Genomic DNA, 13,443 nt, shown 5'->3' with positions numbered 1-13,443 from the left:
CAGCTGGATGCAATCATCGCATGCCAATGTGCATTGGCTCGTTTAGTTTACACTCGAAGTGGATTGGTCTCTCTTAGCGAGATTCCAATTCGTCGGTCACCGACGTGACGTCTCCGTAAGAACACCTATTTTAAAGAAATAAACAAAGAAAAAATGCACACTTCACCCTTAAAGTCAATTTGCAATCACAATTGACTGTTTTTGCGTTCTTATTGCACATTTATGTTCATGTTGGTATTGTCCACAATATTGACAAAATTAAGAAAGTTTGATTTGATGTTTCATTTTTGGTGACACTAACCGTGTAGAAATTGTACACTTCAACTCGAATGTAAGTGGAGGTAGGATGTATTAGTGGATTACAGCACCTTTCTGAAGAATGAGAGGCCTCTTTAGCCTCCAGCAATTCCAAACCCTCTCCACATTTTCTCCTTCTTTCGTGAGGAGTACAAATTAGGGAGGAAATCCTAAAAAATATACTGTACGCTTCTAATATGTACAAGTACGGAATGTACACTTCTAGTATATCAGATTTCTGTGAGCGACATGTATTAGATTACTCAAAGTGTGTCAAGATCTTGTTATACAGATTATTTTTTATTCAAAAGTTCCATTCAAAAGTTAGGGGTCAGTACGATTTTTTTGGGCAGTAAAGAAATTGAAAAAAATGTATCAAAGTTTCCACAAAAATATTAAGCAGCATATTAATATTAAGTTGTTTTCAACATTTATAATAAAATAAATGCTTTATATCAGCATATTAGAATGATTTCTGAAGGAAATCTGCTGCTGAAAATTCAGCTATGCCATCACAGGAATAAATTATAATAAATTAAGATATATTATATTTATTATCACTGTAATTAACCCAATTATTATTGTTTAATTAGCTCATAGTAAAGGAATTGTTAAATTGTAATAAGGAGTGAATAGTTCTCACTTTAGATTAGGTCACGGAAAATGGGAAAATGTCATTAATTAAAAACCAGCCTTTATTGAACATTAATTGCATTTATATTTACTGTCCCTTTAAATGTTTATAAATACATTAAGGACACACACACACACACATGTATTGGCATATGTGGTTTACAGGGACTCTTCATAGGCATAATGGTTTTTATACTGAACAAACTGTATATACTCTCTCTATAGTTTTATGATACATACAGTCAAACCAAAAAATATTCAGAGACCAGATATAATTTTTCATATTTTTTTTACTAGTGGGTGCAAGGACACTAGTTCATTTATGTAAGTGAGGATAGCAAAATAAGGTAAACTGTGACATATTATACCCCAAAATTCTTCATACAGTGGACTACTAGTAAAATTGATAAAAATTTGGGACCAAAAATTATTCAGACACTTTGATCTGACCCTGTTTTGCTTAAGTGTTTTTTCTTTAATTGCTAATGCGAAATTAAGCATTGCTTGCTAATTGGTTGACCTAAATTGGTATTATCTAATTGTGTACTTAAATTTAACAGCTGACAGCTATTCAACCTAATTCATTTGTGAGACAGTCTAACAGAAGGATGGCATTATCAAGATGAATTTGTTCTGATACACTAACTCTGAGTTCTAGTCTTATTTTTTTTACCATTTTCTAAACTATAGCGAATAAACTGGGATAATGTGAAGGTGTCTGAATAAATTTTGGTTTGACTGTATATTTGTATAGATTCTATAAACTATTAATTAACTATAAACTGATACTTTGCAAATAATTTGTAAGTGTTTTATTAGTGTATACTTATTATAAAGTGTTAAAGATTTTTCCCCTTTAAGAAAGAGGGGAGAAAGACAGTGAGAATGAGAAAGCCAAAGAAAAGAAGTGGTAAATTATATCTCTTTGGTCTGTTGTGCAGGTCAATGCTTGTCCTGTGTACAGACTTGCTGTCTGATTAGACCTGTAAACCATCTTGTTTCTCAGCTTTAGCTCACTTTACTCTCTCTCTCTGTTCTTGTATGTTTAGCTGAGATTTTTTGACTGGGGCTGATCAGTGGCAAAGCCTCATGTTAAAGTGATGAGGGACTCCATGGAAAAATCATTCTGCACACAAAGGGAACACCGGAAGGCATTTCAATAGGGCCTAATTATGTGTGTACAGTACATTCACATATGTGTATGTGCGAGGGACCATGCATTATGGCATGTGTATGTGTGTGTACAGTTGTCCGGTGGAGCTCAGAGGAAGTGTGGAAGACAAATCCAAAAGGGGTCAGAGAGTCTTTACTTAATACGTGACATAGAAATATATTAATATCTACATATATAAAGTGAGAGAGAAATTTATTGTGAGTTTTGTCACTATCAGATCAGTGGTGTCTGTTGAAAAGTCCTGAACACTGAAGCATTTGTTGATCCCTGAGCGGTACAAAGTCCACTTTAACTCAACCTGTACTGTACAGCGGACAGCTTCTGGCTTTAGATTGCAGGAAGCTGGGCCGCAGTCCGCTATTTCTATTGGCTATTGTCATGTTAAGTGCATATCACTAAAATCCTTCCAACTTCCATAGTTGCTGTCAAAATAGTACAGTTACATAAACCTGGGCTGTCCCGCCCTCATGTCGGAACAGTGCCTCACAAAAAGATTTGTGCTTCAATGATGCCAGCAAAGAAATGTTGACATTTTTTTGCCAATCAACCATCAAAGGCCAGGCCTGTTTGGCTCTCTGTTGCTATCTTTGTCCTGTACAGCTTCATCGAACTGTTGACACACAAAACACACGCATGAACATTTTTTATATATATAAAAACAAGTGGGTTTGTGAGAATTAAACATTTTTAATGAAGTCTGTTATGCTCACTAAGGCTGTGTTTATGTGATCAAAATACAGTACATTGAACAGTAATATTGTGAAATATTATTGTAATTGAAAATTACTATTTCCCATTTCAATATATTATATGTGTGTGTGTGTGTGTGTGTGTGTGTTTTTTCCAGAATTTTGTGATGAATGTTTGAAATAGAAACTTTATAACATTATAAATGTCTTATTGTCACTTTCGATGTATCCTTGCTAAATTAAAATATTAATTTCTTTAAAAAACACAGCTTTTAATAAGCTACTGATATGACTGGAGTCTTCATATCATGTAAGTGTACATCATTTTAAACATTTCTTTAAGGGTAAAAATGAAAATTTACTGAAAATTAAAAAAAAAAAAAGACTACACTTTTAAGTGTATTGAGAAATGAACTTTAGCTTCCTTACAAATGCATGTAGTCTTTAATCAATTGAATAGTATCATAAAAATACAACAGCTCATGTTACTTTATGATAGACAGGTTTTACAAGAGAAATATGAATCCTTATCTCGGAAGTGTGTAAACAGATGCACACCTGATGAGCCACACCCCGGCTTCTGTATCCCTCAATATGACACATACACATGTAAAACACATAGGGTCATCAAGAGGTCACTGTAGGCTCGTGTACCCAATTGGCTGACATGCTCTGGCACCCAGCATTCTCTCCTCTAACCTTTCCTGCTCCACCTACCTCATTAAAGATGATATCTGTTAGATAGAGCATGACAGAAGCTTATTGGCAGTACACTTCCTTCAGCCTCAGTCACTCACCTAAAGAAGCCATGCTGCATCTGAAGAAGGTGTCGGTACATCAGCGAGGCTTTGATAACAATGGCTCTACACATTCTTACACGAGCCAGAGCAGATTCTATTCTCAGGTGAATAGTACACTGATATAAGACTCTTCTATGGCTCATTAACTGCAATTCGAGGAAAGCACAGATCACAGAAAGACCAGCCACACTCCGATACGTCTGAGGAGACGTCTTCAAATAAATTGCAGTGTCCCATATCAGTGCAATCCACCCAGATGCTCTCGTTAAAATGACAGGGTGTAAAAATACAGAGAAATATACACTAGATTTGGGTCAGTAAGAATTGTGTATGTTTTTGAAGGATGTGTTTTATACGTACCAAGGCTGGATTTATTTGACCAAACATACATTAAAAATAGTAATATTGTAAAATATTATTACAATAAAAAAAAAAACGTTTTCTATTGTCATATATGCAGTGGTGGAAAGAGTACTGAAAAAATATACTCAAGTAAAAGTACCATTACCTTCCAAAAAATGTAGTGTGAGTAGAGTAAAAGTACTTGTCCAAAAAACTACTTGAGTAAGAGTAAAAGAGTAGCCTATTTAAAAGTACTCATGAGTAGTGAGTAGTGAGTACTGAGCTGTGGATTCTAGCCCCTCATAATAAATGCAGTACACCGCAATTTATACATTTTAAAAATGTTGACTGTAATTCACATTATCTTGTTTGTCAAAGAATGAAGAATATCTATCATCCAGCAGTTTTAATTTTGATTTTGCACCCTCAGATTCCAGATTTTCAAATAGTTGCATCTCGGCCAAATATTGTCCTTTCCTAACAAACCATACATCAATGGAAAGCTTATTTACTCAAAATTTCTAAAAATTGACCCTTATGACTTGTTTTGTGGTCCAGGGTCACATATTTAAAACTTTGGTGTAAATCTTTTGGCATATCTGAATTTTCAGTATTCATTATTCAGTTTTCAGTGTCAAGTGATCATTCTAATATACTGATTTGCTATTCAAGAAACATTTCTTATAATTATCATTTGAAATTTTTGTGGAAACGGTGATACATTTTTTTTTCAGGATTCTGTTATAAAAGAAAGAACAGCATCTGAAAGCATTTTTTTAATGTAACAATTTCTTTACTGTCACTTTTGACCAGTTAAATACATCCTTGTTGGATTGAGAAAACAGGATTTATCAGGCATGACAATCAGATTAGCTGCTCTGAACATTCCTGCCTTCGTTCAGGTTCCAGCCAGTTTGTCCAGGTGCATGTAACACACAACTACACACACATGTGCACATGCAAAGGAATATACTGGGGTTCTGCACATACCGGTTTGTTATGAGATATGCAAATCACTTCACATATATTAATCATTAGTGTTTGTTCCTGCAAATCTGTAATGAAGGAATGAACTGTCTGACCACATGAAACCATGCAGGCACTGCGCTAAATCACTTGGCTGACATGGTTGGCATGCCTCATATGAACACGTCAAACTGTCGTGTGACCCCCACTAATTATTTAATGTTTCTACATGTTAGAAAAATATTTTACCACTGAACGCCCTCTGCCAGATACCACTGACTGTGTCCTGGCTGACACGGATTAGGGTCTCATCCTTCAACCTTTAAAATGGCATTACAAAATCTCCACCCTCTGTATGTGTACTGTTTTTTTTTTCCACTCTGCGGCATGGAGCACAAACATCCCCCTGTAGAAAACAAACTATCTGCGCTGGGACAAGTCTCTGCAATCACTGCACTTCAGATATTATCGTAATGTGCTCCTTTGGCTTTAGCCACATCACTTCAGTAAAACTCAGCAGAGTTATGTTAAGTGCAGATTTTAAGTATAAGTTGATGGGGTCGTTGTGTGTGTTGTACTATTCAAAAGTCTGAGGTCAGTAGATTTTTTAAAGAAATTTTATTCAGCAAAGATGCATTAGATTGATTAAAAAGTGACAATAAAGATACTGTATTTATAGTCTTACAAAAGACAAATAATGCTCTTTTGAAGAAAAAAGCAGCACAACAGTTTTTTTAGCATTGATGATAATAAGAAATGTTTCTTGAGCATCAAATCAACATATTAGAATGATTACTGAAGACTGGAATAATGTTCACTGAAAATTCAGCTTTGCCATCATGGGAATATATTGCATTTTATAATATATTCAAATAATTGTAAACTGTAATAATATTTCACAATTGTGGTGGTTTTACTGTAATGGTATTTTTCTGTTTTGCACTAAAGTATCTTATTTTTTTCTGCATGAACAAGGTCTTTTGCGATCTTCTGAAATGAGAATGAGATCTTTTTGCACTTGGCAATGGGAACCTTGGTTAAAAGTCTTTAATATTGTTTAGCGAAATATAATTTCTTTTTTTGTTGTTGTTCTTATTTTATGGTAAAACATGACATAGTTTTAAGCTGGAGAGCATAAAAACATTTTCGTAACTTGAAAAAATAAATGTTAACTGAAAATAAAATATAATAAAAAAAACTCTCATTTTCATTTAGTTTAACTTAATCTAGGCCTACTAAAGTAACTAAAATTTAAACTGAAATTAAAATGAACAAAAAAGAAGATTTGCATGGTTTTTACCAAAAGTGACAAAAACAGCAAAATTACCAAAACGTTAATTAAAATTTTAATTGAAAATGGAAAGTATAAAAATAAAAACGAATAATATAATAGAAACTATAATACTATTTCAGTGATACTAAAATCACTGCTGTAGAGAGGAGTCCTATCTATCTATCTATCTATCTATCTATCTATCTAACTATCTATCTATCTGCCTATCTGTCTATCTATCATCTATATTAGATAAAAAATCATATATCTGTGTAAATATATGTATTAATCTATTTATTATGTTTTTGTAGTTTTAGTTTAAAAGTAGCTGTAGAAATTGACCACATTAAAAAAACAAAATTATTTCCGTTTCTGCCTGCATTTGGGGATTTTGAGAAACATTGAGCTGTCCAGTACATGATTGACGGCTTCATGAGGGCTCAGAATGTTGATGTGCGTGTTGTGAAGTGAAGGGTTTTAACAGCTTACCTGAGGCTGCTGTCGTTTTTACCTACACAAATGTTCAGCCCTGAGCACTTCAAACACCTAGACTTGCATGCAGCCATCTCAGAAATGGAACAGAGAGCAGCTTGAGTTATAAATTAGGCAGAGTGCCATGTGTTATTGTTGTAAAGGTTCGCAGAATGGCCCAGGCCCTCAAGGTCCTGTAGATCAGTTGTCAGCTTACTGTCTGACAGGCATGCCGACCCCTTAATAAAACCATTTTAAACAGCCTGGACAATTTCTTAAAGACTTTAAGCAAGTCACAAAAAATTTCAAATATGGTCTAATTGTTTTTTTTTTCCCTGTCACTGCAGAGATCTGAAGCTGGATAACATTCTGTTGGACGCTGAAGGCCACTGTAAACTGGCCGACTTTGGCATGTGCAAAGAGGGCATTCTGAATGGGGTCACGACCACCACCTTCTGCGGGACCCCTGACTACATTGCACCTGAAGTACGTTTAGTAAATCATAATGAACATAACCTACAGCTGACGTGTTTGACATAATTTTGAACCCCATTTTTGTGTCTGTCTCGTTCAGATCCTGCAGGAGTTGGAGTACGGCCCGTCGGTGGATTGGTGGGCTCTGGGCGTTCTCATGTATGAAATGATGGCCGGTCAGCCTCCGTTTGAAGCTGACAATGAGGACGATCTTTTTGAGTCCATTCTCCACGATGACGTGCTTTATCCCGTGTGGCTCAGTAAAGAAGCCGTCAGCATTCTGAAAGCTGTAAGCGGTTGGATCATTTATCATTTGTTTTTCCACTTCTGTTCGTAAATCTTTTCTCTTCCTGCAGTGATATACTGAGCTCCACTGTATGGTCATACACCTGGCTGCACTTTCCTTCTGACCTCTCCAAACTTCCTCTGTTCATTTTCCTCCTTTTTGTTCCTCATTCATCCCCCTGTTCTGGTATATTTACCTCTGACTTACAAATACACAAATTTTGTGGCATATTTTATACACATACATTTCCATTTTTCTAATATTTGTGCTCTAAAAAATTTCCACCCGAATGAATTAAACCATCTATTGATTCAATCCGCATACCCTCTCTCCAAAGACATGTCAACAAAAGAGTGTTTCTGATTGGCTCGTTTTTTGAGTAACACTTCATAAGAAAATTTTCTTCAGTAGTTTTGCTATCATTACGACAAAGCACGTTGTTTTTAATCTTTTTTATAGTTAGAATTTTTTTTTTCATTTTAATTTAGTTTATTAGGACTCCATTATAATTATAAAATCTATGCATTGTCTTTTTAATGTAATGGTAATATTGTTAAATTTTTTAAATGTTAAAATGTATTTGTGTATATAAAAATGTACAATAACCTTTATTAATAAATGCTGTAAAAGTATTCTTATTGGTAAATTATGATACTAAGGCATTAACTAAAATTATTAGCTAGTGAACCTTATTGTTAAGCATTACAGTTCTATGATTGGCTAAAAAGAGTTGGGCCACTCCCCTGACTTATTTATTTTTATTTTTTTGCTGTTAGAATGACAAGTGTGATTTCTCAAGACATCATTTTCAGTGATATCTTCTTTGTATTTATTACACAAAAATGCTTAAAGCCCCTTAAACGCTGTTCATATTTACCCCTTCTTTATGAATTATGTAATGTAAAATGTATTCCCTTTCCTCAGTTCATGACAAAGAGCCCCAGTAAGCGTCTGGGCTGTGTGGTGACCCAGGGACTAGAGGAAGCCATCAAAGTCCACCCTTTCTTCAGAGAGATCGACTGGGTCTTGCTGGAGCAGAGGAAGATCAAGCCCCCCTTTAAACCTCGCATTGTAAGCATACATGATTCGCACACATTGAATTAACCTATCTCTGTTGCTCAAACAGTTAGCATAGCACTAGCAGCACCATGGTTATGGGTTCGATTCCCAAAGAAAACACAAACTGGTATAAATGTAGTGTAAATACATTGAATGCAATGTAAGTGGCTTTGGGTAAAAGTATCTGCCAACTGCATAAATGTAAAATGTAAATCATGAAATGCATCACAATTCATAGACATTTTTTCTGCAAAACGCCCCGACACAGCACGCGCACATAGACTTTATCTCTCGTGTTCCTCTTTCTTTAGCGTTTGTGGTCTAGACTGAAAGTCGGATGCCACAACGGCACTTGTCAACTTCTGCTTTCCCATGGCGGGGGGAAGGGCTGAGTGTGTTGTGTGTATGCGCATGTGTGTATATGTACACAAGTGGGTGCTTTAGATGGAAAGGTCACAGAAAGGTTGAGAGAAAACGTGACCGCCACATGCTCTCTTGCCCTCTGAGTAACTTTGAGCTGGCGTTTTCGTCACCACATTCTCTACAGTATCTACATTTACATACACACCTGTGGCTTTTAACTGAAAGTCTGCACTGCTTCTTAGAACTGCACTGGGTACCAAATCTGAATCTTAAGCAATACAGACATTTGTTTGTTTTATTAGTATTATCAGAATTTTTTTAAAGGGTTAGTTTTGATGAAAATAACTGAAAATTTGGTCATCATTTACTGTACTCACCCTCATGTCGTTCCAAACCCATAGGACTTTTGTCCTTTTCATATTTCATTTTAACAAATGTTATTTTTTATGAAATCTGAGAGATTTCTGTCCTTCCATTGAAAGTCTATTATACCAAAACTTGGCGCTTCAAAAGTTCATAAAGCGTCCATATCCAGTTGCAAATCCATATTAATCAAGCAGTTCAATCCAAGTCTTCTGAAGAAATATTATTGATTTATATGATGAACACATTTAATGCTTTTATTCACATCAAATGTGATAAACAAAAGCTCAGGCATGCTTCTGCAAGATCCAATGAGGTTTCTCTCACGTGTCAAACAAATACGATCAGTGTTGGGGAATAACTACTGTAGTTACATGTAATGGAATTGCGTAATTTAATTACAAAATAAATGTAATTGTAATCAGTTACAGTTACTGAGAACAAAAAGGGTAATTAAATTAGTTACTTGTAAAAATGTTAACAATTACAAAGGGGGTTATATTTAAATTTTCTCTCACACACACACACGTTTTTTGGGGACTTTCCATAAACTTCTGTTACTTTTACCAATCAATGTTTTCTATCCCCTAACCTTAAACCTACCCCTTACAGAAAACCTGTTTGCATTGTTACACTTTCAGATAAACATCGTTTACTATTTTTAATAATTTTTTTCCCTCCTGGGTACCGCAGGCGCTCAATCCACTCAGCGTGCTTTGTTTATCAGCTCGCTCACATCAGCTATACAGGCATTAATACTGAATGTTTTATATTCATTGCATACATATACTTCGTAGACATCTTTAATCTCAAATAACTCCATTCTTCTGTCTGTTGTCGGTGTTTCTTTGTCTGAATATGGCACTTATCACATGCTGTGTGGTATCGGCGTTTGGTATCGGGGCATTTTAACGAGTACGAGTATGAGTACAGGAGCTCAGTATCGGGCCCGATACCGATACCAGTACCAGTATCGGTATCGGGTGCATCCCTATCGCTTATTATATAAATTTTGAACACAAAAAAGTTACAGACTGCAGCTTTAAATAGGGTAACTTGTAATCTGTAACCTATTACATTTCTAAAGTAACCTTCCCAAAACTGAGTACGATTGCTCTTCTGCATGAACCAGGTAGATTTTTTTCTCATGCGTCAAAAAAGTACGATTGAGCTTCTGCAAGAACCAGTGAGGTCTGTTCTCGCATGTCTAGCAAGTACAGTTGAGCTTCCTCAAGAACCAATGAGGTTTGTTTGATCTCTTTATAAACTTTAAAAGTGTCAATGTTTTGGGTTAATGGACTTTCTCAGAGGCCTGAGGAGTCTCTCAGGTTTCATTAGTGTCCTCATTTGTGTTTGAAGATGAACAAAAGTCCGGCACAACATTTTCTTTTTTGAGTGAACTTTTAAAAGCTAAACCTCAGAAAACCTTCATAAAATAATGTATCTCTGTGTCTGTTTTGCTATAGAAAACCAAGCGCGATGTGAATAACTTCGACCAGGACTTCACTCGCGAGGACCCCGTGCTGACGCCAGTAGACGAAGCCATCATCAAACAAATCAACCAGGATGAATTCAAGGGCTTCTCCTACTTCGGAGAGGAGGCTTTGTCTTAAAGTCTAACTTGGTGTCTGTCAGCTCAAATATATGTTAAACACACCCACAAACACTCAAAAACCCACATCGCATCGCAATACATGAACACACCCCACAAATGTTCTGAAGACGGGCCTCAGACCTGACCAGAGCAGAACGGCCAGTCCCTGTGGTTCAATTCCTCTTTACTGCTGTTTTTGTTCTTTTATTCTTCTCTAAATCTCCAAAAAGAGAAAAACAAAACTGTACTACACATGGATCTCATCACAGGCCTCAACGAGTTTGACAACCAATCAGAAAACGAATGTTCTCCAGAGCCCAAGGAAGGAAGGCACTACCTTAAACCAAAATTGACGGTAAAAATTATTGTACTACAATTTCGGGCACCGGTCGGGTCTTCGTAATCCCTCGATGGAAAGGTCTTGCCCTTGAGGAGGAATTTACCCTGCATAAATGACAATTGAAAAATGTTGTGCTGTGCAGTCAAATGCCTTTTTGCGTATTCAGGTGACATTTTAGGAGCAATTTTATAAAATATTCAAAGACATTTGTAGTATATATATATATATTCCATCAGTGTTATAAAGGTCCATTTGGAATGATGACCTGCTGTAAATGGGTTGTGTTACGAAGTGTCGGCCTGAGTAGGTGTGTGCATGACATGTATGTGTCCGTGTGCATGTGTTTGCATGAATGAGAGCGAGAGGCCCTTGCCCTCCTGAAGCTCTACGGTTGTTTTCATGTTGTTTTGCAATGGCTTTTCATTTGCACTCGACTGTGCAAAGACAACAGTGTGTGTGTGTGTGTGCCGTGTCCCGCCGCTATGCATACGAAGGTATAGTCGTGGGCAGACAGACCAGTACCCATAGCTGCCCATTCGATTTGTACAGAACGTAACATGTACATAGTATTCACTCCAAAAGCCTGTGAAAGCTTCTTAGAGTAGGCAGTTGTTTGCATGGTCTTGCAAATTGTGTCGTTATTGAGTAGCATCGGTTTATGGAAAGAAAACCATGTTTTTGATATCTATGTGCAATACCCTGAACACATTTCCCCTAGTTCTTTTCTTTATTTTCAAATGTTTCTGTTTCGGTTTCTCTCTTGTGCTGATTTTCTCGTGTTGCATAGGTTAGAGCTTCACCAAAGGCTTTCTCGCTCTCTCTCTCTCTCATGCTTCTCTCTGCCGTTCTCATGTACATAGTTTGCTGAAGTACATAAGCTGTGGAATGTAGTGGAAAAATGTGTGAGCTCTTAATTTATTCAATATACATGTAGCTACGCTTCCCTTTTTGTGTCAATAAGTCATTTGTTTCCTTTGCGTCTTTTTGTGTTACTTGATTTCAGACAATTGTTACACACCTCCGTATATCTTTCAAACTATTCAGTCTTGTTTTAAATTTTGTGAACCCCCTGTAGTTGAATTATTTACTTGTGCAATGTGAAAGACTCTAAAGGAGAGGTGAACGAAACGAAAAAAGGGTACATTTCAGGCGTACTAATTAAAACCTTCTGGAATGTGATGACATTTGCTTTAGCAATTCAATGGCGATTTGAATAAGATGTGTTTTATTGTTCTTTTAAAAGTGGTTGCTGACCTTTTATTTTTGTCTGAAGTTTCTTTTTGTTTCGTTGCTTTTTTTAAACGTGTCTGTGGGTTGATCACGGTAGCTAAGTCAATGTTGCCGATTGTCTTTGAAGCCTTTTCTCTCACAGGCACTTTCCTGTCTGTCACCCTCACTGTTTCATGCCAAATGTCTTGTTCAGCTTTATTTTCTCCCGTTGTTTCCTTTTTAATTGTAAAGGAATTAACTTGATATATAGGACGCATCCATGGTCTGTCTTCAAAGTCAAAACAGAGTAAATAAACTAAGAATTACCTCTTAAATTAAGTGCAAAGATTTCTCTGGCTGAATATTGAATATTTGCGCATACAGTATTAAAATACATAAATGTTTCATATGTATGATAGTGCTGTATTATATACATATGGTATTGGACTTTAGTTTCTGTATGGTGAAGCTTCATGTGCACAGAGGTATTTCTTTTCTGGATACACTAGCGTTATCTCGTAAGCATTTTACTATGTGCCAAATGTACTGTCATCTAAAGGATGTGAATGTTTGTTTAACCTATTAAACCCCAAGATGTATGAAAAATTATGTGTTTTGGTGATATGTTGCAAGAGGATTATGTGCACACACACACACCCATACCGAGGAAACAGAACATCACATTTCAAAAGTAAAATAGAGGCTAGAGGTTTGGCTACTTGTAAGTCTAAATTTCTAAAAAAAATAAAATAAAAAAATAAAAGCATTCTCAGAAAATACAGTGCAACAAAAAAACTTACATGTAAGGACATTTAAAGTGTTTTGGATTATTTGAATGGCTCAAATCTAAATAATATAATGCCTTAAATCTGCTGATTCTCTGAAGGTTTTGGGGTCAGTAAACCTCCCCTCGCCGAAAACTATTGTGTGACGTCAATGAGATGTTCTTGCTAACATGGTGAAACCAACATGCATGTGTGTGCATTATTGCAAATGAGCTTGATGTAAGCTGTACTTCAACAGTCATCAAAGAAAAAGCCTAAATGGAAATGTTTGAGGTGCACAGATGCAAACTTCTCAAAACGTGGCTATTTCTAACCATTCCGATTA

At 36.0% G+C, this 13,443-nt stretch overlaps 1 protein-coding gene across 1 annotated transcript in view; it reads left to right on the top strand.

Annotated features, from left to right (window-relative positions):
• Positions 1–12,503, top strand: part of LOC107749378 (protein kinase C epsilon type-like) — a 73,214-nt gene extending 60,711 nt beyond the window's left edge. Inside the window, exons 11-14 of the mRNA XM_016564523.1 lie at positions 6,935–7,131; positions 7,220–7,408; positions 8,330–8,476; positions 10,657–12,503. Coding sequence (XP_016420009.1) covers positions 6,935–7,131; positions 7,220–7,408; positions 8,330–8,476; positions 10,657–10,803 — 680 coding nt within the window. The 3' untranslated portion in view covers positions 10,804–12,503. The remainder of the gene's footprint in view (positions 1–6,934; positions 7,132–7,219; positions 7,409–8,329; positions 8,477–10,656) is intronic.
• Positions 12,504–13,443: the final 940 nt, after the last annotated feature.

The sequence above is a fragment of the Sinocyclocheilus rhinocerous genome, unplaced genomic scaffold (assembly GCF_001515625.1).
Source record: "Sinocyclocheilus rhinocerous isolate Xijiao unplaced genomic scaffold, SAMN03320098_v1.1 scaffold650, whole genome shotgun sequence".
Classification (NCBI taxonomy): Eukaryota; Metazoa; Chordata; class Actinopteri; order Cypriniformes; family Cyprinidae; genus Sinocyclocheilus; species Sinocyclocheilus rhinocerous.
Note: the sequence above shows the minus strand (reverse complement) of the source record. Positions and strands in the feature narration are given on the sequence as shown.